At 43.5% G+C, this 23,731-nt stretch overlaps 3 protein-coding genes across 3 annotated transcripts in view; 2 read left to right on the plus strand and 1 right to left on the minus strand.

The window, feature by feature from the left end:
* Positions 1–326: 326 nt before the first annotated feature.
* LOC124685037 (uncharacterized protein YciO) lies at positions 327–3,500 on the minus strand. Its single transcript, XM_047219317.1, has 9 exons — positions 3,315–3,500; positions 3,085–3,206; positions 2,649–2,702; positions 2,511–2,535; positions 2,260–2,382; positions 2,019–2,182; positions 1,715–1,784; positions 1,101–1,199; positions 327–714 (listed from the first exon to the last, which is right to left on the minus strand). The coding sequence occupies exons 1-9, from the start codon at positions 3,498–3,500 to the stop codon at positions 646–648; spliced, it is 912 nt and encodes a 303-aa protein (XP_047075273.1). The 3' UTR covers positions 327–645.
* Positions 3,501–12,028: 8,528 nt separating this feature from the next.
* On the plus strand, positions 12,029–16,989 carry LOC124685040 (serine/threonine-protein kinase RIO1-like). The gene is made up of 12 exons (XM_047219320.1): positions 12,029–12,418; positions 12,695–12,823; positions 13,506–13,598; positions 13,825–13,904; positions 14,069–14,182; positions 14,488–14,561; positions 14,728–14,804; positions 15,386–15,469; positions 15,567–15,659; positions 15,739–15,846; positions 15,963–16,037; positions 16,425–16,989. The coding sequence occupies exons 1-12, from the start codon at positions 12,029–12,031 to the stop codon at positions 16,869–16,871; spliced, it is 1,764 nt and encodes a 587-aa protein (XP_047075276.1). The 3' UTR covers positions 16,872–16,989.
* A 763-nt stretch (positions 16,990–17,752) lies between these two features.
* LOC124685038 overlaps positions 17,753–23,731 on the plus strand; it is an 11,695-nt gene continuing 5,716 nt past the window's right edge. Inside the window, exons 1-12 of the mRNA XM_047219318.1 lie at positions 17,753–18,121; positions 18,568–18,816; positions 19,539–19,635; positions 19,716–19,872; positions 19,968–20,257; positions 20,506–20,727; positions 20,855–20,982; positions 22,256–22,330; positions 22,562–22,633; positions 23,151–23,216; positions 23,309–23,420; positions 23,617–23,713. Coding sequence (XP_047075274.1) covers positions 17,753–18,121; positions 18,568–18,816; positions 19,539–19,635; positions 19,716–19,872; positions 19,968–20,257; positions 20,506–20,727; positions 20,855–20,982; positions 22,256–22,330; positions 22,562–22,633; positions 23,151–23,216; positions 23,309–23,420; positions 23,617–23,713 — 1,934 coding nt within the window. The remainder of the gene's footprint in view (positions 18,122–18,567; positions 18,817–19,538; positions 19,636–19,715; positions 19,873–19,967; positions 20,258–20,505; positions 20,728–20,854; positions 20,983–22,255; positions 22,331–22,561; positions 22,634–23,150; positions 23,217–23,308; positions 23,421–23,616; positions 23,714–23,731) is intronic.

The raw sequence follows: 23,731 nt of genomic DNA on the forward strand, positions 1-23,731 counted from the left end.
CAATCCGATCATGCGTTATGCATTTGTGCAATTTCAATATGTTCCTCTTTTTTTCCCTATGCTGCAATGTCGTGTCCATCTTCACCCTTAGTTTGGACATCGGACATATGTACGCTCATTTTTATCACTTTGTATATGGGATTTGTGTTTCAAGCTAATGGTCTTTTTGTCCACTCTAATTCATTTTCTCATCAATATCAGCAATAACAAGAGCAAAGCAAAACCTTGTGTGCAACCCTGTTGTTAGCTTGTGTTGGCATCTTGCGCCAATGTGAAAAGCAAAGTTGTAGACATTCTTACACTCGAAGAAAAAAACAAACAGTGAATATTCAGCAAACTTCCCAGTAAGCAGACCCCTGACAACCGAAGATTGCTTGGAGTCGAGTTACTAATAATTCTATCATGCCAAAGACTATGTTGATGCGGAGGGGGTATACAACCTGTGTGGTGTCCAAAATTAGTTACTCTCAACCCGTGGGAAACGGTGACTAGTGCAAAAAGAAGTAAAACATTTAGCGAAAGGTCTTCAACTGTTATGCTCCAAGTTACAAAGTAGACACTGATGTTCTCTTTTTCAACGGTTCGAGGAAACTGGCGTGAGCACCTGTAGTTGCAACTCATAGCGTAGGTCAGCAGGGCAACATTTCAAACTGCTTTCAGAGTTGATTGCGCATCTTGGTCTGTGCCTGTTACCATCCAATCAAGCTTTGGGCCCTAAGTTACGAAAAAAAATATGAAGTACATAGTTAAAATGGCCGCAGCATCTTTACAGTTTAGATGATCATGCATGAAATCAAAGATTTATGTTCCGTTACTGCTCAATAGTGGAACCTGACTCCCCAGAGTGGGATGCGTATGGAAAAAAGTGAAATCACATATATGCAAACAGGAGGACTGAACTATAGACATAGAGGTCATACTACCATATCCATATGTCAGATACATGAAGAGATACAACACATTTTGATGTATCTTGCTAGCTAGGCATCAACCAAATACATGACTCATTGCTTTTTCAGAACCACACTATGATCTCAAGGTGAAACTTTGAATCATGGGTCATGGTAGTTTTAAGTTTATTACAATATGCAGTTGTGTACCTTTCCCTGACGAATAATGGTAGGATAACTTCCAGTCATGTCAACGACAGTAGATGGATCAGCAATTCTAGCACCACCATCAACAATGAAATCAAGGCCCTGGAATTCAAAACATTACAGCATGTCATGCTCTCCATCCAAGCCATCTACTTCCCACCTACCCTAGTGTTAAGAATGACCTGTAGCAGGGCTATACATAAAAGCAACTAACAGATGCTAACTATTCTGTGATTGTTTAACTAACCACTGATGACAGCCAATACTACCTTTTATACATTTGGTGATCCTGTGCATGCATACCGTTTGACAGTCACCGGACCGACAGTTTTACTTATACCTTTTGCTTAACTTACTTCCCTAGACCTGAGAAGGTATTATTCAGCACTCACCATACCATCAATTGATTGTAAATTACAATGCAGGATACAAATGATACAAAATGAGATCAAATGGCAACTCAAAATATGACTGGGATTCTCTACATGAAAAGCAACTGACACTCTAGACAACAGTACTAACCAGTGCTGAATTTCCCAATGTTGATACAAAAAGGTCGTTTGAGAAGTCACCATAAGCAGAGCTTCTGGTGCAATAGTAAAAAGAAGGAAACATACCAGTGGTTCATAAATATCGGCAATGTATACCGGATCAAGTATCCATTCATCCTCTGACAGATACTTGACGCTGTAAATAAAGGGGAAAAAAGAGAATAACTAAGCCCTGACAACAAGATCAGCAGCATCTCAAGTAAAACATCTCCCTCACGTAGAAAGACCAAAACAGAGAGGGCATGTAGACTATATAATCAAATACTATGACTGCTGCAACATGCTAGCACAACAGAGTTCCAGTGATAAAATGGCACATCAGGAGGAAGAAATAAATAGAGAAAAGTGGAGGTACAAGCCTACAACCAACCTTGTGCAGATCAACGGTTCTTCCAGATTTTGCAGTATTGCTTGACATATGGGATCATCTGGCATTCGAACACCAACCTGCCTCCTTTTCGCATATCTAGTAGATGACCCATGCTTGATGCACTGCTTGGGTAATTCCTTGGTCGCAGGTAAAATAAAGGTGTACTGAACATTGAATAAACAGGCAGGTTATTTGTGAAGTACAAGACGGTGGTCCACTGTGAAGAGGCAGATATCCTTACAGGCCCTGGTAATATACGCTTGACCGCGCGGAAGATGTTAGCTTGCCCTTGGTTGGTACCTAGAGGAAACCCTGTTGTGTAGGTGTCAATGTCTCGCAACGAGCGGCACAAGATGCTGAGAGGCTGTATGATTAAAAGTTGGCATAAGAACAGAGTGCATTTGCAAAACAAGAAAATGTTCTCGGTAGTTGTGACTTGCTCCAGAGTAAGCTTCATACGAAAATGACTTTTTACTGTCTTCCATATCTTGCCTTTGAATCTACAATGCCTTTGATTCTGCATGAGAAAGCAGAGAGATAGTGCCCATTAAACTTGCAATGCTTTACTTCATGTGTAAGACAGGTATCAAATAAGAATATACTGCTGACTAACCAGAGGAATGACTGTACCTGCGGAGGCGCTCAATAGCGTCATTGTTGCTCAGATCACAGACAATGGAGTAGCTGTAAAAATTGAAAATCTGAAAGTTTAATTAATAACTTCAACATCTGAGAACATGAGTAGACACCCATGCCATAAGATGGACAAACAGACAAACTAGCTGCCTATCAGTAACAGAAGTTCAGCTTCAGCAGAAACCAAGCTGCCCGAAGCAAAGCCTATCCAACCAAAGTATTTTCTAGAGAACTTGGTAAAAATAAAGTGCACAAATGGCTGTTTATTATATACTCTGCATGCACGGGCATCAACTGCAACGCGAAATGCAGTGCGCAGGGCGAATATCGCTGCTACCTCACAATCCCGGGATACGCTGTCAGGTTGTTCCACCGAGATACGCGAGACCAACACAAGGAGAAGTGGAGGGAAAGCATCGATATATCATACACGGTGTCGGTAGGGACGACGCCGACGGCGCCGCTGTTGATGAGGTCGACGACGGGGTCCAGCTTCCAGAAGTCCTGGCCGGAGGGCTCCACCGTCACCCGCAGCATCCCGCCATCCCCTCTCTTCGCGCGCGCGCGCGGGCAACCCAGTCGCCGGAGGAAGAGCCGCTAGTTAGGTCCGGGAATCTGGAAGGTGGAAACGTGCGGAATGGAGGGGGGTTGGGGACGCACCGTGAACTGACGCTGGGAGGCGTACTTGAGGCGCTTGGGGTTGCGCTTGTGGAGGGCGACGATGGCGGCCGAGAGGCGCGGCGCACGGGGCGGCCGTGCGGGTAGGCGGAGCGGGGAGGGGGCGACGGCGCGGCGGAAGGAGAGGCGCGAGAAGAGGTCGGTGGCGGGATTGGCGGTGGCGGCCATTGCTGTAGTGCCAGTGGCGGCCATTGCTGTAGTGCCAGGATCGGGTCCCCCTGGTGGCAGCCGGCTGTTTGCTTCCCACATTATCCCGATTTCTTTTGTTTTCATTTCATTCATTTTCCGCGCTAACATTATTTCCAGGTTATGTCTATCGAGATTGCTAAGGAAATTTTTTTTCGAGAAAATGCAAATCTTGCATTTCATTGTATCGATAGAAAGAACGGATTTACAAGCCTAAGACAAGACAAGACCGAACACCCGACCACTCATGACGTCCAATGGTTGCAAGACACATTACATCAAACGCCACCGAACTACCACCGGACTGATGCCATCCGACAGGTGCAAAAGGCACAACATCATTGTGGATTGCCCTGCACTTCAGGGATGTCGTGGCCATGTCGGGACGACCTCGAACCCCCACAGAGCTATCCAGATGGTGTGGACCATTCAGTGGCAAGAGGGGACCCCAACAGGCCCGAGAGACTTCCACCGACTGCAGAGGTCTCAAACCCGCCAGCGCTACCCAAGACTTAACAATGATCCTTGTCGCACCCCTCGCTTGTAGCAACATACACCTGCAGCCATCAGGCGAGACTCGTCAAGTGCTTCCATGTGTTCGAGAGCAGCTGCAAGGATCCTCTGTGGTCCACAATCCATGTCCACAGGAGCAATCATGTTGGCATGACGCTACCACGTGTAGGAACTGCTAAATAGAGTCCAGGAGAGCGCTGCAGTCTCTTGCACCAACCAAGAGTCAGGCCTCCAAGAACTACGCCACCAAGAAGGTAGCGGCATCGGTGATCAACAAAGATTTATCATCACTTGACCGAGCTTAATTAGCCACTGAAAATTGGACTTGAAGTTGCATATCTATTTAGAGCTTATTTTAGATTCACTTACTTTTATTTGTGTCTAATATACGTTTAGTGTATATGTTTACTTATTTTGGTATGAATCTAGTCCACTTTTAAATATCTAAAGTGTCTTATATTAGCGAAACAGAGGGAGTATGATTCAAATTGATTCCTGTTGACTATGTGGACGGAGAACCCGCAATAAAAGATGGAAAACACAAACGGTTCACAAACGGCCTCTTGCACCGACTTATGTTCACTTCCTTCCAAATCCTATGAACAAAAGATTTGTCCTCAGTTAAATATGTTGTATAAAAGTGGTAAAGATTACAAGGGCTGCTCGACAAATAGTGAGCATACCGAAGACCTTAAAGGAAACCACATATGGTTGATCAAGACATCACGGTTAAGGATAACACAGAGTAAACAACATCTAGGGGAAGCACACCACCGCCAATATATGAAGCCTCGAGCTTAATTAATGCTTAGAATTATGTATGTTACAATCATCAAAGAAGCCAGAGTGGTTTATTAGGACTGTCCCGATTTGGGTCACAGTTGCTTCCCATGGCATAGACTGCTAGTGCTCGGAGTTTTGTGAGTGTGGCATGTCACAACTATTTTGTTAGGCCACCATTCTTTATCGGATTGCATCTATTGTGGGTACTGGAAAACGATAATTTTCTAAATTAACCCGCCATCGGTTTTAACGAGGAAATAAAAGTTACTTCACTCGCACGGATGCAGACGCCATCCCATTGGCAAGCAAATTGTGTGCCCCATGTTAACTGACCCCATGAAAAGTCACTCCCTCTGTTACAAATTAGTCGCCGCATCTTTACTCTAATTTGATCAATGTATATCTAGACATGTCTTAGAGTTTGGGTTTACTTATTTTAGAAAAGGAAAACACGTGCCAATTAATTTGGAACATAGGGGTATTGAAATGCTCATACAACTAAACCTAGGTCACGAGACTTCATCTAATAGCTAATGGATGATTGATCCATGCGTTTTAGCTCACCATGACGAGCTCCTGGAAATATTTTGGATTTTTAGCGTAGAGTTGTCGATTTTTCTTTTTATAATTTTTCCAAGGAATTAAAAAAGGCGTGGCTAGTTTGGAGTCGACTGAGACGTCATTAAATCTCAGTTGCATCGTAACTCATGTCTACCACGAATCACGAAACAAATCTAATGGTCTAAAGCATGTTTCTTAGTTGCATCGTCATTTGCAACTGAAAATAAACAGTTGAACCCCAATTGCAAATGAAAAAACTCGGTTACAATCCAATTTACAATTCATATGCATGAATCACGATGCAAGCAGCTTCTATTAGGACTTTACTGAGCACTACCTTAGTTCTAAGCTAGATGAGAACTAGCGAAAGGACAAGGTGTTTCTGAACCCGAGATCATATGCTCCTGGGTGGATAAAATAATCTAAAAAAGGGAACAAATAAAAAAAATCTGAATTTTTGTACAATGAACATGAGCAAATGTATAACTGCACACAAAAAAATCTCCCAGAATAGACATATATAGTGGTCTATGCAAAAAGACAAATCTGAATAATATATGCTACAAATCTAGATGTTCCAAACAACATCGTATTTTTCTTGCACGGACTATCAGGCAAGTTATTTCTTTTAGAAGAACATCTTCGTGTTCATTGTCAAGATTTCTTTTTTCTATATTTTTCTATTTAACCAGGAGGATATGAGCTTGGTTCAGAACTAGTTTTTCGCTACTTTTTTTTTTTTTTTGAGAACCCTGCTACTCTTTATTTAGAAAGAGACAAGTTCACAGGAATACATAAATCGGCAGGAGGCTGTAGAAGCCAGAGCCTCCGCCCAACAGCTAGTTTAACACTACTACGAGCAAGACGGTGTGCCTCGCCATTGGAGGTTCTAGATTCATGTTTGAACGACGTTGCCGAGAAGAGGCGTGCTGTCTCCAAAATTTCCCTTGTGATTGCGCCATATTCTCCTCGGTAATACAAGTTCAGGTTATTGACAACCCCAAGGCAGTCTGTGGCCACACAAACCCGATGAAGATGCAGGTCCTGAGCGAGAGCGAGAGCCTCGCGGCACGCCATTGCTTCCAGGGCCTCCGGGGTATGTGGATGCTGGAGTGTGAGGGCCGAGGCCCCCAGGAAAGCACCAGAGTGGCTACGACAAACCACTGCCAAGGCTCCCCCTCCTCCGTTCTTCGCCGTTGCTGCATCAGCATTCAGTTTTGCATATCCAACCGGCGGCGGTATCCAACTTGGTACTTGACCAACATTGTGTTGCTTCTCCTTGTTGCATGGAGGGATTGGAGATAGAGCCAGATCGTCCAAGAACCTCCGAACAAAGAGAATAGTGGAGAGCGGGCTCTGATGCTCACCGTCATGGATAAGCCGACGACGAGCATACCAAATAGCCCACATTGTCACTACCAGCTCCACAAAAGAGGAATGGTCCAAAGTCTCGAGCATTGAGAATAACCATTGTTTTGCTGACGGCTCTTCAGACGCACACATATGTTCAGTGAGCTCCTCATTTGCTAGTGCCCAAACACATCTCGCCATTGAGCAGTCGAGCAAAGAATGCCTCCAAGAATCAACAGCTCCACATACTGAACAGCTTGACGAATCAGACATGTTTCGCTGATAACGGACATCACTGGTCGGAAGCGATTGATGGGCAAGTCTCCACAAGAACACTCTAAGTTTTGAGGGAACCTGCGTCTTCCATAGCTTTTGCCAAGATTTTTCATCTCTCTGTTGGCCTGAGCCAGCCGACTTCTCATCCCACCAATCTGTTCTCCTCTGTCTAGTTCTCACAATCATACGGTAGACTGACCGGACAGATAAAATGCCTGAGCGCTCATAGTGCCACGCCCAAATATCTTCCAAACGCCTAGTGCTAAGGGGAATACTGCAGATTTTGTCAACGTCCATGGGCAGAAAACCATTCCTCCAAAGCAGCAATATTCCACGTCATAGAATCAGCATTGATAAAGCTACTAACCAGCAAAGGAGGGTTTGCCTTCTTGCAAACAATCGGACGCAGCATATGATCTCTAGGAATCCAGTTATGGTTCCAAGCATTAGTAGCTGCACCTGTTCCGATTCTCCTAATCAAACCCTGCTTCATTGCATCCCTACCCTCCACCAAAGCTCGCCACACCTGAGAAGGATGGGTGCCCAAATTAGCCTCAAGAAAATCAGTAGACGGATAGTAAACTGACTTGAGTATTCTCGCACTCAAGGACTCAGGATTTTCTAAGATGCGCCATGCTTGGCGGGCTAGCAAAGCCAAATTGAAAATTTCAATATCACGAAAACCAAGTCCTCCAGCAAATTTTGGTAGACACATGACCTCCCAGAAGACCCAGTGTGTCTTCCTTTTTCCTTCCTTTACTCCCCACCAGAAATTCCGAATCAGCGAATTAATATGGTGGCATAAACCCCTTGGGAGCTTGAAACAAGACATAGAGAAAGTGGGTATAGCCTGGGCTACAGCCTTTATGAGAATCTCTTTACCTCCAGCTGATAACAACTGTTCCAGCCATCCTTGTACTCTTTTCCATACCCTATCCTTTAGGTACTTAAAAGCACCATTTAGAGATTTTCCAACATCAGAGGGCATACCAAGATATTTTTCATTCAGCGTCTCATTGGGCACCTGGAGGATGTTTTTAACATACTGACGAATAGTCTCTGTACATCCTTTACTGAAGAAAACGGAAGATTTATCCAGATTTATACACTGGCCTGATGCTACACAATACTTGTGCAGCAGTTCCTTTACATCCCTTGCTCCCGCTACACTAGCCTTGACAAACAGCAGGCTGTCATCTGCGAAAAGAAGATGGTTGACAGCCGGGGCTGACGGCGCCACCTTAATTCCTTGGAGGTGCAGAGACTGACGACTTTGTTTTAGGAGGCCTGAGAGGCCCTCTGCTGCAATCAAAAATAAGTAGGGGGAAATTGGATCGCCTTGGCGAATCCCTCGAGATGGACGAAAAGACTCGAGTGGTGCTCCATTAAACAACACCGAGAAGGAAACTGATGAGACCATCCTCATTATCAAATGGACCCATCGCTCGCAGAATCCCATGCGTACCATAATAGCCTGAAGATAGTTCCATTCAACTCTGTCATATGCCTTACGCATGTCCAGTTTTAGAGCACAATACTGGTTCTTTTTTGCTGCATTCCGTTTCATGAAATGCAAACACTCATAAGCCGTGATAATATTATCTGTAATCAGCCTACCAGGGACAAAAGCGGACTGCTCCTCCGAGATAATGTCTGGCAGTATCACCTTAAGTCTGTTTGCCAAAACCTTTGAAGAAATTTTGTAAATTACATTGCAGAGGCTAATAGGCCTGAACTGACCTAACTCATCTGGATGTGCAACCTTTGGAATCAAAACAATGAAAGTCTTGTTTATATCATCTGGGTTATCTTCCCCCTTTAAAATCCGTAGGACTGCAGTAGTCACCTCCCCACCACATAAATCCCAATGACGCTGGAAAAAATGGGCTGGAAAACCATCGGGGCCCGGAGCCTTTGTTGGATACATTTGAAATAAGGCGTTTTTTACCTCCTTGTCCTCAAAAGGCGCCATCAGCTGCTGATTCATTTCAGCCGTGACTGAAGAAGGAACCGCATCAAGAACTTCCTCCATTCCCCTAGTTCCTTCTGAAGTATAAAGATTTTTGTAAAACTGGTGAGACATGGACTGAAGCTCAATCGTATCTTCCGTAGTCGTACCATCAGGGCGAGCCAGTCTAACTATTCTATTCTTCTTCTTACGCCGACTAGCTCGTTGATGGAAAAAAATGTGTGTTTTTGTCCCCCTGAGAAAGCCACTGAACTCGGGAACGTTGACGCCAAAGCAACTCCTCACGGTAATGAAGTTCAGCCAACCGCAAGGTCATCTCAGTCTCTTCAGGAGAGGGACCAGCTCGTAGGGGATCAGTTCTCAGCCGCACTAATTCATGTTTTAAGGTCCTGATCTCCTTTCGCACATTACCAAATGTATCACGTTCCCAAGAGGAAAGGGAGCCTGATAAAGTCGTCAACTTATCTTGCAATTCAGCCATCGAGGTTGATGGATCACCCACCTTCCATGTCTGAACCAGCATAGGGTCGAACTCCTTATGGGTTTCCCACATAGTCTCATACCTGAAAACCTTAGGTGGTCGCTTAGCTTTATCTCTGCCCGGTTCCCACATCAAAAGAATCGGAATATGGTCAGAGGTTACCGTAGCCGATAAATGCTTCACCTCAGCCATAGGATAGCGAGCACACCAATCCATGGTCGCCATGGCACGGTCGAGACGCACCTGACAGAACAAGCCCCCGGCCACTTTCTTTTCGAAAGTCCATTTTTGTCCCGTGAAGCCCAGATCAGTAAGGCCACACACATCAGCAGTTTCTCTAAACGCCATAATCTGGGCATAGCTTCGCTCATTAACACCCACATGCTCCTCGCGCAAGAGAACCTCGTTGAAATCACCAATACACATCCATGGATGTGGATACAGTGTTTTCAAATATTTCAGCAAGTCCCAGGTTTTCTGTCGCTCGCTGACTTGTGCCTCTCCGTACACACATGTAAGTCTCCACGGCTCCATAGAGGGTGAAGAAATAATTGCATCAATATGGTACTGAGAGTAAGGTAAAATCTCTAAGTTTATTTCATTGTTCCAAAAAACACCAATTCCGCCACTACGGCCTGAACTGCTTACAGCAAAAGCATTATCAAAACCTAGAGTACGAGCTAAACCTTCTACCCTCTTCTTCTGGAGTTGGGTCTCAAGAAGGTAAAGCACCTTGGGGGCAAATTCATTCGCTAAGTCGCGAATTTCTCTGACTGTCGCGTCGCCACCCGCCCCGCGACAGTTATAACTTAGGCAACTCATTGGTCCTGGCGGTCCTCCAACACGGAGGCCGCCACTTTAGTTTCCCTGTCCTTGATCAGAGCACTTGACACAGATGCGGTAGAGACACCCGGTATCTCCACACTCTCAGTCGTTGTCTTCCCTCCGTCATTTACTTTCTTCATTTTTTTCTTCTTGTCCCTGGGTGGTACGTACTGAGGAGGAGGTGGAGGAATCAGCTCTGAACGCTCATCCCCCAAAGCGGTACCCCTATCCAGCTGCAAACTAGCATCCAAATTAGACTTTGGATCCTTACTCTTCTCCACCACAAGCATTGCATTACTGGGCACCAGTTCAGATACAACATCAATAGGACCTGAGCCCAAACCTGCAACCTCAGAGTTCCTCTTCCGATTCTTGTCAGTTGCATTCTCCTTCGGCACCCACCTACGTTGTTCACGCCTACCCGACGATGCTTGGTAAGGCTGATTTTTTCCCTGGCTTGTGGTCGCCTTCCCTTGGTCTTTCCCTTCCTCACGTGCAGCATGACGAAATTTCATCCCCGGTGTTCCAGGATTCCAGTGAGCCTCCTCTGAGACCATCCACTCACCATATTGGAGCTCAGAATCAGCATACTCCCCGGTGCCACACTCCATATAAGTGTGCCCCATAAGACCACAGTGATCACAAAATTTTGGTAACTTTTCATATTTGATCTGCAGGAACATGCGATCGTGTCCTTCCAGCGCCATAGGCACAACACAAACCAGAGGTTTTGACGAAGCTAGTTTCACCCTAGCTCTATGGAAATCCCCTGTCCTTGTTTTCACTGCCATAAGGTCGACAGATATCACCTCACCCACCCTACTAGCAAGCTGCTCCAAGACAGCCTTGTTTCGAAACAAGGGTGGAACCTTGTGGATCTGAATCCACGCAAGAACTCCCGACGGAATGATCGTGGGAACCATCGTCGCCCCATCAAACGGCTCCAGCATTAACGTACAGCCACGAAACAGCCAGGGCCCCTCAAACATCATCCTATTCCAATCCCCTAGACACTGAGCCTGCAGGACAAAGAGATTGTCTTCGACCGCATTGAAAATTACCTCCCTCGCCGGCGTCCAGGCCGCATGCATCGTCTTCTTCAGCGACTCCATACTGAAAGATTTCTCTGTCAACACCTTCGCCGCCGCCAACCACTTCACTTCGGGCCAACCCTTTACCTCGTCTTTCCCCAGAACAACCTCATCCAGCTCCGCCTCCCGCAGATTCAGGTTCTTCAAGAGCTCCTGAACATCGCAATCCCTCTTGGATCTCCCATTTCTCGCAGTAGAACTCTCCGCCATAGCGAAAAAACCTGATCCTCTGCCCAAACCGCACGGAACCTCACCTCCAATCCCTAATCTTCCAAGGCCGGGCAGTCAGAAACGCTGACCCCTAGATCAGCCCGAGTCGACAAAGACGGAGGGAGAATCGCGGTTGTCGGACGAAGAAAATTACCCACGGCGGTGACCGCCGCCGTAGTCGCCGAAACCCTAGGAGATCCTAGGCCGAAGAAAATTCAGACTTTTCGAAGGTGTACTAGTTTTTCGCTACTAGCAAAACCGTAAAAATGTATCTCTCGTGGGCCGAATAGTCTACCAAACATCAATGGAGACCCAGGCTTGGCAGGCCGTGTTTCCATAAGGTACATGCTATTCCTTCGGCCCGGTGCGCGAGTTAATGTTAGAGTCGCCCGGCGCCCCGGCCTGTACTCACCTTCAACCGTGCCCTCGACAATTTTGCTACTCCCGAACCATGGGCACCGCCGCCGCCGCCACCGCCACAGCCGCCGCACCGCTGCTGGACCCCCAAGCTGTCGCCCTGCAGCAAGGCGAGCTGGACGGGCGCTTTGCCGATGCGGATGAGCAACCAGCAGCACCTGCCGAGGAGCCCGCAGAGGCAGAGGAGGAGGAGGAAGACGATGAGGACGAGGACTGGTCCGACGACGACGTGCGCGAAGCCCACGCCTGGCTCGACGCCGCGGAGGGTCCGGACGGCTCAGCGCGGATCTCCTCAACCTTCTCGGGCGCCGGAGGCGCGGCGCGGAGGCCGAACGCGCACGGCGGGATGCTCGCCCGCACCCTCCAGCCGCTCTCCAACCGCCAGCAGAAGCTAGCCTCGCACTTCCGCGCCGGCCCCTTGGAGGTACGCTGTTTCAGCTCCTCGCCTTGGATTACTACTGTGCGTTTTCGGACTCTGTGCTGAACTTTTACTGGGCGTATGCTATCTGGGAGCTAGCTAGGGTTCAGTGTTTTTTGATAACTACTACTGGTTAGAGCCAAGCCTAGTAGTTTCGGCTATGTAAGTTCTACGTTGACAACGTCACTCCGCAAACTACTTGAACTCTGGTCATGCTATATTCATTGGGGTTGTTGTAGTACTTTGCTGAATATTTGATGTGGTGAGTTCTGAACTACTCAGGAGTGGGAAGGTAGAATGGACGTGGGCATGTCAAATTCCGTGACCACTGCAATAAGGGACAACGTAAGAGATTCCACAATTGGGAAAACAAGGAATATTGGGAAGGCTGATCGCGCTACAGTTGAACAGGTTTGTACATTTTTTCTATTGTTGGGTGATGCTTATTTCATTCTCTGCTTGGGGATTCAGCATGTACACTTGCATATTCCCGTTTCAAATGTTTCTTCCCTTACAGAGCATGCAAGAAAACAAAGTTTAGTTGCTAGATTGTAAAACGCTCTGTTTGATGTACAGGGATAGAATTTTTTGTCCAAGTCACATCAGCTCCCGCTCTACCTCCCCTTGTAACATATTCCCGAACCATATCATTCCTGATTATATGTTGGTCTAAATGGCACCATTAGTCCACAGCTGACTACTTAACAAAAAGATGTCTAAATCTTGTTTGTAAATCTCACTGTATACTTTTAGTGGCCTTGTCTTCTGCTTCATTTTCTATTGCCTGTTACGTTAGCAATTTCATTTCGAAGAAATTTGTTAGCTTCAACAGTGTTCTTCCTGGGACCTATTTCATTTTTGGTTACGAGTTCTCTTGACTGAGTAGGTACCACTGCTTCAATGCTGATAAGAAGTGGTTGATCTGATCTATTCTTTCGTCCTCTGCATTTGTTTAAATATTATCTTTACGTGTCTTCAAGAGGATGTTCTATTGGACATGTGATTTGATTATTTGATCTGATGGTTTCATGATATTTCAGTTCTTATAGGCTGGACATGCTTGCTGTTTCATCCATCTTTGTTTTATATGCAGGCTATTGACCCGAGAACACGCATGGTTTTGTTTAGGATGTTAAACAGAGGTGTTTTTGATAACATAAATGGCTGTATTTCTACTGGAAAAGAGGTAAGCTTCAATTTGCAATGCATATCACATTACATGTCTTCTACTAGGAGTACTTGCCAGTGTCATTGCACCTGCTGTATACAGAGGTCATCGCTACTTTAGCTGTTGACAGAAGAACATAGAGAATGCATCCAGAACTACATCACATTTTTTTTCTGTATATCTGTAACTAGATTAACAGACTCAATATTAACTGCTGCAGTTGATTTGTCTTTTTCCTATGTAGGCAAATGTATACCATGCAACAAAAAAAGATGGCAGTGAGTTAGCAATCAAAGTCTATAAAACTTCTGTCCTTGTTTTTAAGTAAGATATTGATTTATACTCGTTTTGTCTTCTAACTGGATACTCATTGAGAGCTACTGCAGAATGCGGATTCTGGACATTTTTCTGTACCCTTTTTGTACCTGTAAATTATTTTGAGTCAAAAGAGTTTGCATGCGAATAAACTACATCATTCCTTGTTGCAGGGATAGAGACCGATATGTTCAAGGAGATTATCGTTTTAGACATGGTTACTGCAAGCATAATCCTCGGAAAATGGTAAAAACCTGGGCTGAAAAGGAAACACGAAATCTTATACGGTGAGGAATATTCTCGTTACACATGCTTTATTCATGATATGTATTCCAGTAATTTGGCAAGGCTTCTCCCAATGGGATTCTATTGTTATACTGGATTTATTTTTGTGGGGAAGGAGGATGCACTTGGAGGCATAAGCTACAGTCGCCCGCTTTATTTTGTTCAGTCTACCACCAAATTAAGTTCCACCCTCTATATTTTTATCTTCTGTAAATGCTTCAACAAATGTTTTCAGTTAGTTAGTCAAATAAAAAATGAAATAGGTTGTAACCTTGAATTACAAGCACTTAGTCTTACCCTTATTCAGAGTTGGAGAAAAAGGAATCCGATGCCCAAAGCCAGTGCACTTGAAGCTTCATGTTTTGGCGATGGAGTTTATAGGTAAAACTTGTGATAACATTTGATTCTTTCAATGCCTGTAGAAATGTTATAATATAACTACCTACTAATTGTTCAAAACATGCACCATGCTGGCAGAACATCTCACAGAACAGTACTTTCATGGTATTATCAGTACATTTAATAAATTGAGTCGGTTCATCTTCAGGAAAAGGAGGTGTTCATGCTCCTCGCCTTAAGGACGCTGCTTTGTCGGATGATAAGTTGCGTGTAGCTTACTTCGAGGTACATGACAAAGCTTACTTTGTATTTCTAATTCTGCCATCCTTTATTTTGCAAGATGTGGATTGGAACTTTGGTCTGTACTAAATGATTGCAGATATTACCATTAGTCAAATTAGACAGTTGCAACTTTGTACATATTTGATCACTTTGGATGTCATTCACATTTAACCAAAGACATTTTTTACAGTTAAATTAAAAATTTCCAGAGATGGATAACTCGTGGTTTTTAATGTGTGCAATGCTGTTTTTATGTAGTGACATGAGTCTAAGAGTGTCTCTAGGATCACCATTGTCCAAATACAGTTTTCATATGACTTTTGTTGCTGGAACCTAACTATAATGGTCACTTGCGTTTCTACATGCTATCGTGCAAAATACATACATGTATTGAATTCCGAATGTGCGAGAACACATCCGCAAAAGTTAGCGGTTAAGCTAGTCAGGCAGTAGCTGTTCATTTGCTCATATCCATGGACATCATTTTCCCTTTACCATTAAATATCAGCTGCATATGGCCTATAAAAGAATGAATACTTGTAGCGTACCATTTCCCCATATATTTACCACAGCTTCTTTTTCAGATAGTTACAACGATGCGGACACTCTACCAAAAGTGCAAGCTTGTCCATGGTGATTTGAGTGAATATAACATTCTTTATTATGAGGTAGTTGGACACTTTTGATTAAGACTTTTTTAACCTCTTCTATCTCTCATTTAACCTGTTCTTGTTCCTGTCTCATTCTTGTTTGCTTGTTGTGCAGGGACACTTGTACATCATTGATGTTTCACAGTCTGTCGACCTCGATCATCCTTTAGCGTTGGATTTCCTCAAGGAAGACTGCTTGCATGTTAATGTGAGTAACAATTAAATAAAAACAATTCCAGAGATGTATAACTCGTGGTTTTTTAATATGTATGCAATGCTGATTCCAGGACTTCTTTGAAAAACGAGGTGTTGCTGTCATGACAGTAACAGAGCTATTTAATTTTGTTGTTGATCAAAATATTGCTGATGAAGATGTTGATGATTACCTGGAGAAGGTATGTCGTTATTCTACTTTCAGTAGTTACATTACATTGTAATAATCGATTTCCTGGGAACTATGCTCAAGTCGGGCACAGAACCTGATGGTTAACAACATTTGTCCTTATATCAGGTTCAGCAAAAGATTTTGGAAAATGAAGATACAGATGCAAGGGATGATGAAATTGCTCCGACAGTCTTGGTGCAGGTAGGAATAGACATATAATGTTAATATCATTACGCATTTCAGCAGCTTTGCCAGAAATATATTTTACAACAGGGAGCCTCTTCACTTCTTCAGTGACAGACACTAATATCTGAAGCATGCTTTTGCTTGGTGCATATGTTTTTATCCATAAACCATCACATTGCAAATGTAAAACATGCATTTTGGTTCATGGCATTGCCATTACTTTGGAAACTTTTTTTTTATCTCATATACACTACAAAATTATATTAGTTCTACATATAGGGCGTAATCTCTTGCAGATCTCTTATACGAGCTTTCAAAAACTACTTGGTGTTTATTTTTATGTATTTACTACGTGCTATCTGTTTACTTGCTAATAGTTATCTCCTTTGCTCTTTTCAACAGACGTTGGACTATGTGAAGCAATGCGAGGCAGATATAGTCAACATGTCAGTGGCGCAACGTCCATCCCTTGGCTATGAACCAACAGCAGATAAGCTTTATGACCTGCCACAGCTAGGATTTGTGCGGGCTAAAAACGAGCCTAGCGAGCAGCAGCAAGAGCAGCCGGCACAAGATACACCGGAAGAACCCTTGGACCTACAGAATAAGTGCTCATTGGAGGAGAACAAGGAGGAAGATGAATCAGATGAGAGCGAATCTTGCTCTGGTTCTGACGAAGACGGTTCGTGGCAGGAGTCCACCAAGTTGGGGCCTGAGGAAAAGAAGGCTGCTCGGAAGGAGAACAAGAAGAAGGTGAAGGAGGAAAAGAGGGAAACCCGCAAGACGAAGATCCCCAAGGCTGATAAGAAGAAGAGGAAGAAGATGGCGAAAGCCAAGTGCAAGCGGTAGTGAACCCGCTGCAGGCAAATGCACATGGTTCACACCATGAGTTTTACCGTTACTGTTGTTATGCGAATCTACTTTCAGTTAGTACTTTATCTTGAATGGAAATGCGTGATGTTTGTAGTTTTGAGCGTAGATTAACCATTAAACATACCAGGTAATCTTGAATTTATAAACATAAAAGATAAGATATGGATATTTGAACGGCATAATTCAAATCTCCTAAGCTTAATTCGCCGACGATTCAGATACAAGTTTATTGGTATTTTCATTCGATCATTATCGACTTTATTTTGGGATATTTTTTATTTGTAAATAATTTGAGAATTCCTATTTCACTAAGAAATGAAAGTCATTTGGATGCTAGGCTTTCACGTCGTTTGTAGCATTTTGAAATGAATACATGTATTTATTTCATTTACATTGTAATTCTAGAAATGAACACTTGTTTGGTTGCCACATGAATTGCAAATGACAGCAGAATTCAATATTAAATTTGTAAATGGCTTTCATAGAGAAACGCAAATGATAGGTCTCAGTTTGGAATTGTGTTTACCCATGACGTTATTTTGCTAAATTTTCTAAATGAAATGACGGTCCAATTATGTGGCACACCTATAAATTCCAAAATGAATTCCAAGATTTCAGGCCCAAACGATTGATACCAAACTACTTCTAAGAAGAACATAGGGTCATAGCAAATAAAATTGCTAGTAGTATTTTTTTTCACCCTAAAACAAGAGCAAAGGATGGCACATTCCCCTGACTCCCCGAGGTAAGAGTTAAAAATCCACATTTTAACCTTGCCGTGGAGCAAAGCAAAGCAAACCCTCCCAAAACCACGGTTGGTTCCCCTTCCGTCCGCCCCTCCGCCGGCGCCGGCGAGAATGCCCGAGCCGCAGGCCATCCTCCCGCTCCGCGCGCTGCCGCCGGACGCGCCGCTGCCCTTCCCGCCGCCGTTCCACCAGCAGTCCCCCGCCGCCGCCCCCTCCGCCAACCCCACTTCCGCCCTAGTCCCGGCCACGCCCACGAACCCGACTCCTCCCCCTCCCCTTCCCCTGGCCGCGCCGCCCGCCTCCACGCGGCCGCCGCACCCATGGGAGATAGCCGCGCGCGCCTGGCTCGAGTCCTTCCCCGACGGCCGCCCTCCCACGGAGCCCGAGGTCGACGCCTACATCGACGCCCACCGCCCCGACCTCCCGTCCCTCCCCCGCTCCCAGCTCCACCAGCGCCTCCTCGCGCTCCGCGGCGACCAGGTAACACCCATCTACCCCTCCCCCCCTGTCATACGCGATTCGCGCATCGGTTCGTTTTACTACTACCTGATTCCATCGTGGTTAAGTTAATTGGACTGATCAACTCGAGCTCTCAGTTATCTTCATAACGAATCGTGATAGATTGATTGCCGTGGGGCGGCTTTTGAGTGAATATTGTCTGTGGGTTCCTCAAATGCTCAAGTGGCAGTAGTCATTGGAAAGTTAGCTCGTCAAATTAGGCTTTTTGCTATTGGTTTTATTGGAAACCCTAGTTGGAGCACATTAAACCCTTTACTTCAGCTATATGTTTCTTTTTTTTTTTTCGAAATGGCGCTATATGTTTCTGAGCTCTTAAATTTTTTAGCAGGATTTTTCTTCAATTCTTCTAGTGACCAAGGAAGCTGATTTCAGTGTGCAATTTTCTGTTTCCCGTTCCCTCCCACCAGGTGTTAGACCCGGACCAAAGTGCGTTCCCGTACAGGTTCCAGCGAACCGATCTCTGGAAGCCTGTGTACCAGTGGCTGGAAACTCTCGAGATGGAGACTCTAGTTGAGTCGAAGCAGATATCGGACTGGCTTGCAGCCAACCCGCAGGTGATGAACAGGCTGGTCGAGAAGCACTCCAAATACCATCTCATACATTACAGCCAGCGGATGCACCTGAAGTTGCTCAAGAAGAGGGGCAAGCTGCCAAAGGTACATACTTTTCTGAACCACTTTGTTTTTTTGATTGTGGGATAAATGATTTTGTTTTTTCTAGTTCAGTTGCATTTGCAAGGAATGATTTGAGGTACTGTAGTAGTACTTCGTACAACATGCTCATATTGGTATCTCATGTAGCTGTTTTGTTCCCACGAGTTTGTTCTGTGAATACGTCTTGCTATCCTTGCAAATAACATTCTGATCGGCTATTTCTCAGTCGCTTGAGAAAGGATAACTGGATGGGGAGAGTCGTTTTGCTCATCGTTGGATCTCCTCACACAACTGTTGCTGTGGGTTTCATCGTCCTCTCTGGCAGTGACAGTGCGTTGGGTTAGGGTTCAGGTTTGATTGTAGGTTCAGGGTGGGGATTATTTGTTGGGATGATAACTGGATGGGGAGAGCCGATTTGTTGATCATAATGGCAGATGGAGGCGATGGCTTTAGCCGCTAGAGACGGAGAAGGAGGGAACAAGATGTAATGGAATGTGATTCGGAGGAGTGCTGGGAAGAAAGAGAGGCTGTTGTTGGCTGTGTATTTAGATCCAACGACTTACATCATCTACTGCTTTTCAACAATAAGCAAGCGACTTTGCAGCTGGTGTGAATTACTCTAGATAGTCCTTGCATCATGGAAATTCATGTTCTTTTCTTGTTTCCCTTTACTGTTTTTTCCCTTGAAGATACTAGCTTTACACAATTAAATGCTTCAATAACAGACTCTACAACTTTCTGCGGCTAGAGCCACATTCCAGCGAAGTTCTGTTCCAGCAGAAAGTGCAATGACCTTACCACTATCTCTGCCTCCAGTGACAGGTTCTACTTAATTGATTCTATATTTTTTTATAGAAGTGATTCATGGTATCCTTAATCATATGCATTCTGCTTCACGGTAGGTGGATTTCCAGGTGGCAGTGCAACCATATCTCCAGGTGGCAGTGCAGGCAGATCTCCAGTAGAAGGTGCAGGGAAATCTCCAGGTGGCACTGCAACAATAAGGGACAAAGATATGTCGTTGTCTAAAAAGAAAGAAGCTCTCCTCAAATATGAACTGTATGCACCTGACTCTTGTACTGTTCTTAGGGTTATCAATGGACTTGCTACACTCACTGATGGCCTTTGATAATATATCCTTACATATATTTCAGTTTGACAGATTTGCAGAATCAATTGACCAGCGTGCTGTTAAAGCAGTGTCGTACTGTTGCCATCAAAGATACAGATTCACTGTATATGGATATTCAGAAGCCAGAGACTGACATATGTATACAAGAAGGGACAACTATTGCAAGCACGTCAAATCTTGCCGATGTGCCAAATATTTATGTTAATGAACAGCAAAACTCAGGAGGGGCAGTGGAGAGTGAATTTGGCCAAAAGAGAAAGAGAAACCCTATCATTGTTACACCTGCGTGGTGTTTCAGTGAAGCTGCACCAGGTTCGTCCTTTTTCTTGGTGGTAAAGATCATCTGTTTTTCTGTTAGATACAAGTTAATTTGCAGACTTAGGATACATCTTTTTGGCCGTTCAATGTATATTCTGCAAATTCCGGCCATCTTCTTTAATCTGTCAAATGCCATGCCAGAAGCCTTTCAATTTTTCTTCTGCCAAGAGCCTTTCATTTCTGCAGTCATATAATTGGAAATTTGCTATTAAGATCTGTATGAACTGAAAGTCATGTTACAGGAACCTTGGAGCATGAACAAAATTCTAGTTCACATAGTGATGGTGCAAGAAGTTTCAATATGTGGAAGGGGCATGCTAGTCCATCGTTTCTGCATAGATCTATTAAGAAAAATCTATTATACTGCCTAGAGGGGCGTGAAATTGGTAGCAACTGGTCTCAAGCTTGTTCTAATGGAGGTTATGTGGGAAGGAATTGTGAAAGATGGACCCCGTTTCTTGAAGGCATGTTTGTTTTGGTCTCTAGACAATAGTGTTGTTCAACAGTGCTTTGTTATTTTTGGAAACTATACCTATAGTTTTCTATTTCGATTTTCTAATCATAATAGTTTTTTCTTGATTCCAATATTAGGATGGAATTCACCTGCAGTCCAGTTTGAAGGGCCTGCAGTACAAGCTGTAAGGAAAAGTTATTTATCTTGGCATCCAACTTCATTTGCTTATACGTCAAGTGCTCCTTCTGCTCAGCCTCATGACAGGGTATGGATCTCTCAAATGTTGGGTAATGCAATTTGCTACTTGTTCAAATGGTTGATAATTTAGTCTATTAGTGTGCCTTTGTTCCCTTTAAGCTTATGTAATACTTTCTCTGTCCCAAAATATAAGGCACACTATTTTTCGCACGGTCTTTGATGCACAACTTTGACCACTAATATCTACATAATTATATGGATTCAGAATGTATAAATGATATCTCTGTATTCGTCTTGCAAACCTCTTTCATTGCATATGTATACATTTATATAAATTTTATGAACATATTATAACTGTAGATCATAGTCAAAGTTCTAAGTAGTTGACCAGCGAAATTTAAGGGTGCCTTATATTTTGGGACGAGGGAGTATCAGATGTAGTTTAAGAAGCCTAAAACCGAACAGATAGTTGTACTGGAAAAGGAGTAGAACCACTGAACTCGCAGGCTTGGTTTGCTTGAAAGGCTGTTCTTGTGAAAAACCAGGTGTACCAGACTAGTTCCTTAACAAATGGGCCAACTGAGACGGTTTGATTGAACCAAAGTGAAAGGTGAAAAGAGGAGTGATGCTCGGGCTAGCGAATCATATGTGATTTAGATACTTGGTTGAACATTGTCAGCATATCTAATATGTGGTTTATTTTCTGTCATTGTTATATTACGGACAAGATAAACTTTTACGTGGGGTATACAGCTTAAATAATTTTTTGTTGCCACCCTGTTTAAGCATCCATTAATTTGCAAATCTGAGTAATGTAACTATGCTTGATTGTGCTCTTTGTTCATTATATAATGAAGTGCACTATAGGTCCCTAAACTTGTGTGGGTGTTACTTGGTTCCATCGGGTCTGCGGGCTTGTGTAAGTGTGTCAATAGAGGTCCAAACCACATTTAATTAACAAATGATGATCATGTGACACTTTGGCTCTGTTTAAGACAAAGTTTGATTATGTGATTACTGACTAAGACCAATCAGAGCTCGTGTAAGTTGCCTGACAAGATGACATGCAGAAACCTCCTTCGAGTCCAAACATAAGTTCTGGAGTCGTTGCGTCTTACTAACAAAATATGTTTGGACTTGTGTTGACTCACTTATACAAGCTTATAGACCTAATGTATTTAAAAAAAAAAAAAGCTTATAGACCTAATGTGCAACTTTCATGTCCAGAGACCCAAGTGACATGTCCATGCAAGTTGAAGGACCTTGGTGTGCTTTATTACTCTTTATTTTACCAATATAAGTATTTCCGTTGTTAAATTTTATACTTTGTAATGGCTCAGCAAGGTGTACGCAAAGTTCTTGATGTAAAATTTCATCCTGAAGGATTGCCTCAGCTTGTTTCTTGCTCCAATGAGGTTAGTTCCTTTTTTATGACTATCGGTCCATTTTTGCACTTAAATATTTTCTAACAGTGAGGGGGTCCCTGGGAAGGGGGCTGGCAACAAGCATGGCAATTTATATGCAAATTCTGCTGCTGCCATAGTGAAATGCCTTGATACATCCCTATTATTCTTTGGATTCTTATTTGTATATATTTTGTAGTTGCGTTTGTTTGATGCATATAACATATTATTCCATCAATCCAGGCACCAAATGAATTATTGCTTTTCAATCTTCTTTCTGGAAGGGCTATTCAACTTAGAGGCCATAATACTAAGGTATGCCCTACAAGTTCGTTCATGTTGTAGTTCTGTTCTTTTGATGCATCTACCCAAGTACGCGTATAAAGTATCTTCTGAGCTATTGAATCCATACTGCCTTCCTCCTCTGTCCTTTGGTGCTTGGAAAATAGTATACTTTCCTAGCTAGGATAGAGTAACTCAAGAGTTAACGATCACTGCCATTAAAAAAAGGAAGTAATCTTATAACATGCTCAACCCTCTTTCTCCTGCAATATTTACTCATCATTTTTCATGCTTAAACATTTATTTCAAGCATCCCCAACAAGGAGAACATGTGAACCTTTATAATCATCTGTTCCTTCCGTAACCATGCTACTACTACATAAAAGAAATTCACAAATACAGTCCTATGCTAGTGCTAACTATCCTTAACTTTTGGTACTCGCCATAAGATGTTTGTTTGGGATTTTGTATTTGGCATTCCTTACATTTTTTTCCCTTTTTACTATGATTATTAATAGTCTTTCATTTGGTACTGTTGAATTATTTTCAGATCCAGGCAACCTCATTTGCAGTTAAAGGAGCAAGCGTTGTATCTTGTGGTTCCAATTTACTAAAGGTGACAGTAGAGCTTTCTTCTCTGTTCAATACTAATCGATGCAACAAATAAGGAAAGAACAATGTTAATATATTTTTTAATCAAAATAATAGGTATGGGACTGCATAACTGGCTCTTGCCTCTACACCCTGGGTGGTGATGACCAAAATTCAGTGGGGCATACTCAAAATATTAATGCTATGGCAGTGAATAAATGGCAGTCCTGTATGTCAACTCTCATGAGCTTTATTTATGTGTGTTTACCAAGTACAAAGGATTATCAGTTTGATGCAGTTTTTCCTTTGGTATCCAAGTTTTTGTTGTATTCAAACTCGTGTTCTGCTCTAAATCCTGTATGGGGTATATCTTTTTTAGTTTCAGTATAAATTATTCTAGTTGTCAACATAGTTTACACTTATAGGTCTGGTTGTCACCAGCGGAGCAAAAGGTGATGGGAAGCTTCTATTATGGAATGCTTTGAGAGGTGAACTTGCTTCTGATCTAAATTCCAATCTGCGGTAAGCTGGATCCTTTCC

Source organism: Lolium rigidum, chromosome 1 (assembly GCF_022539505.1).
Source record: "Lolium rigidum isolate FL_2022 chromosome 1, APGP_CSIRO_Lrig_0.1, whole genome shotgun sequence".
NCBI lineage: Eukaryota > Viridiplantae > Streptophyta > Magnoliopsida > Poales > Poaceae > Lolium > Lolium rigidum.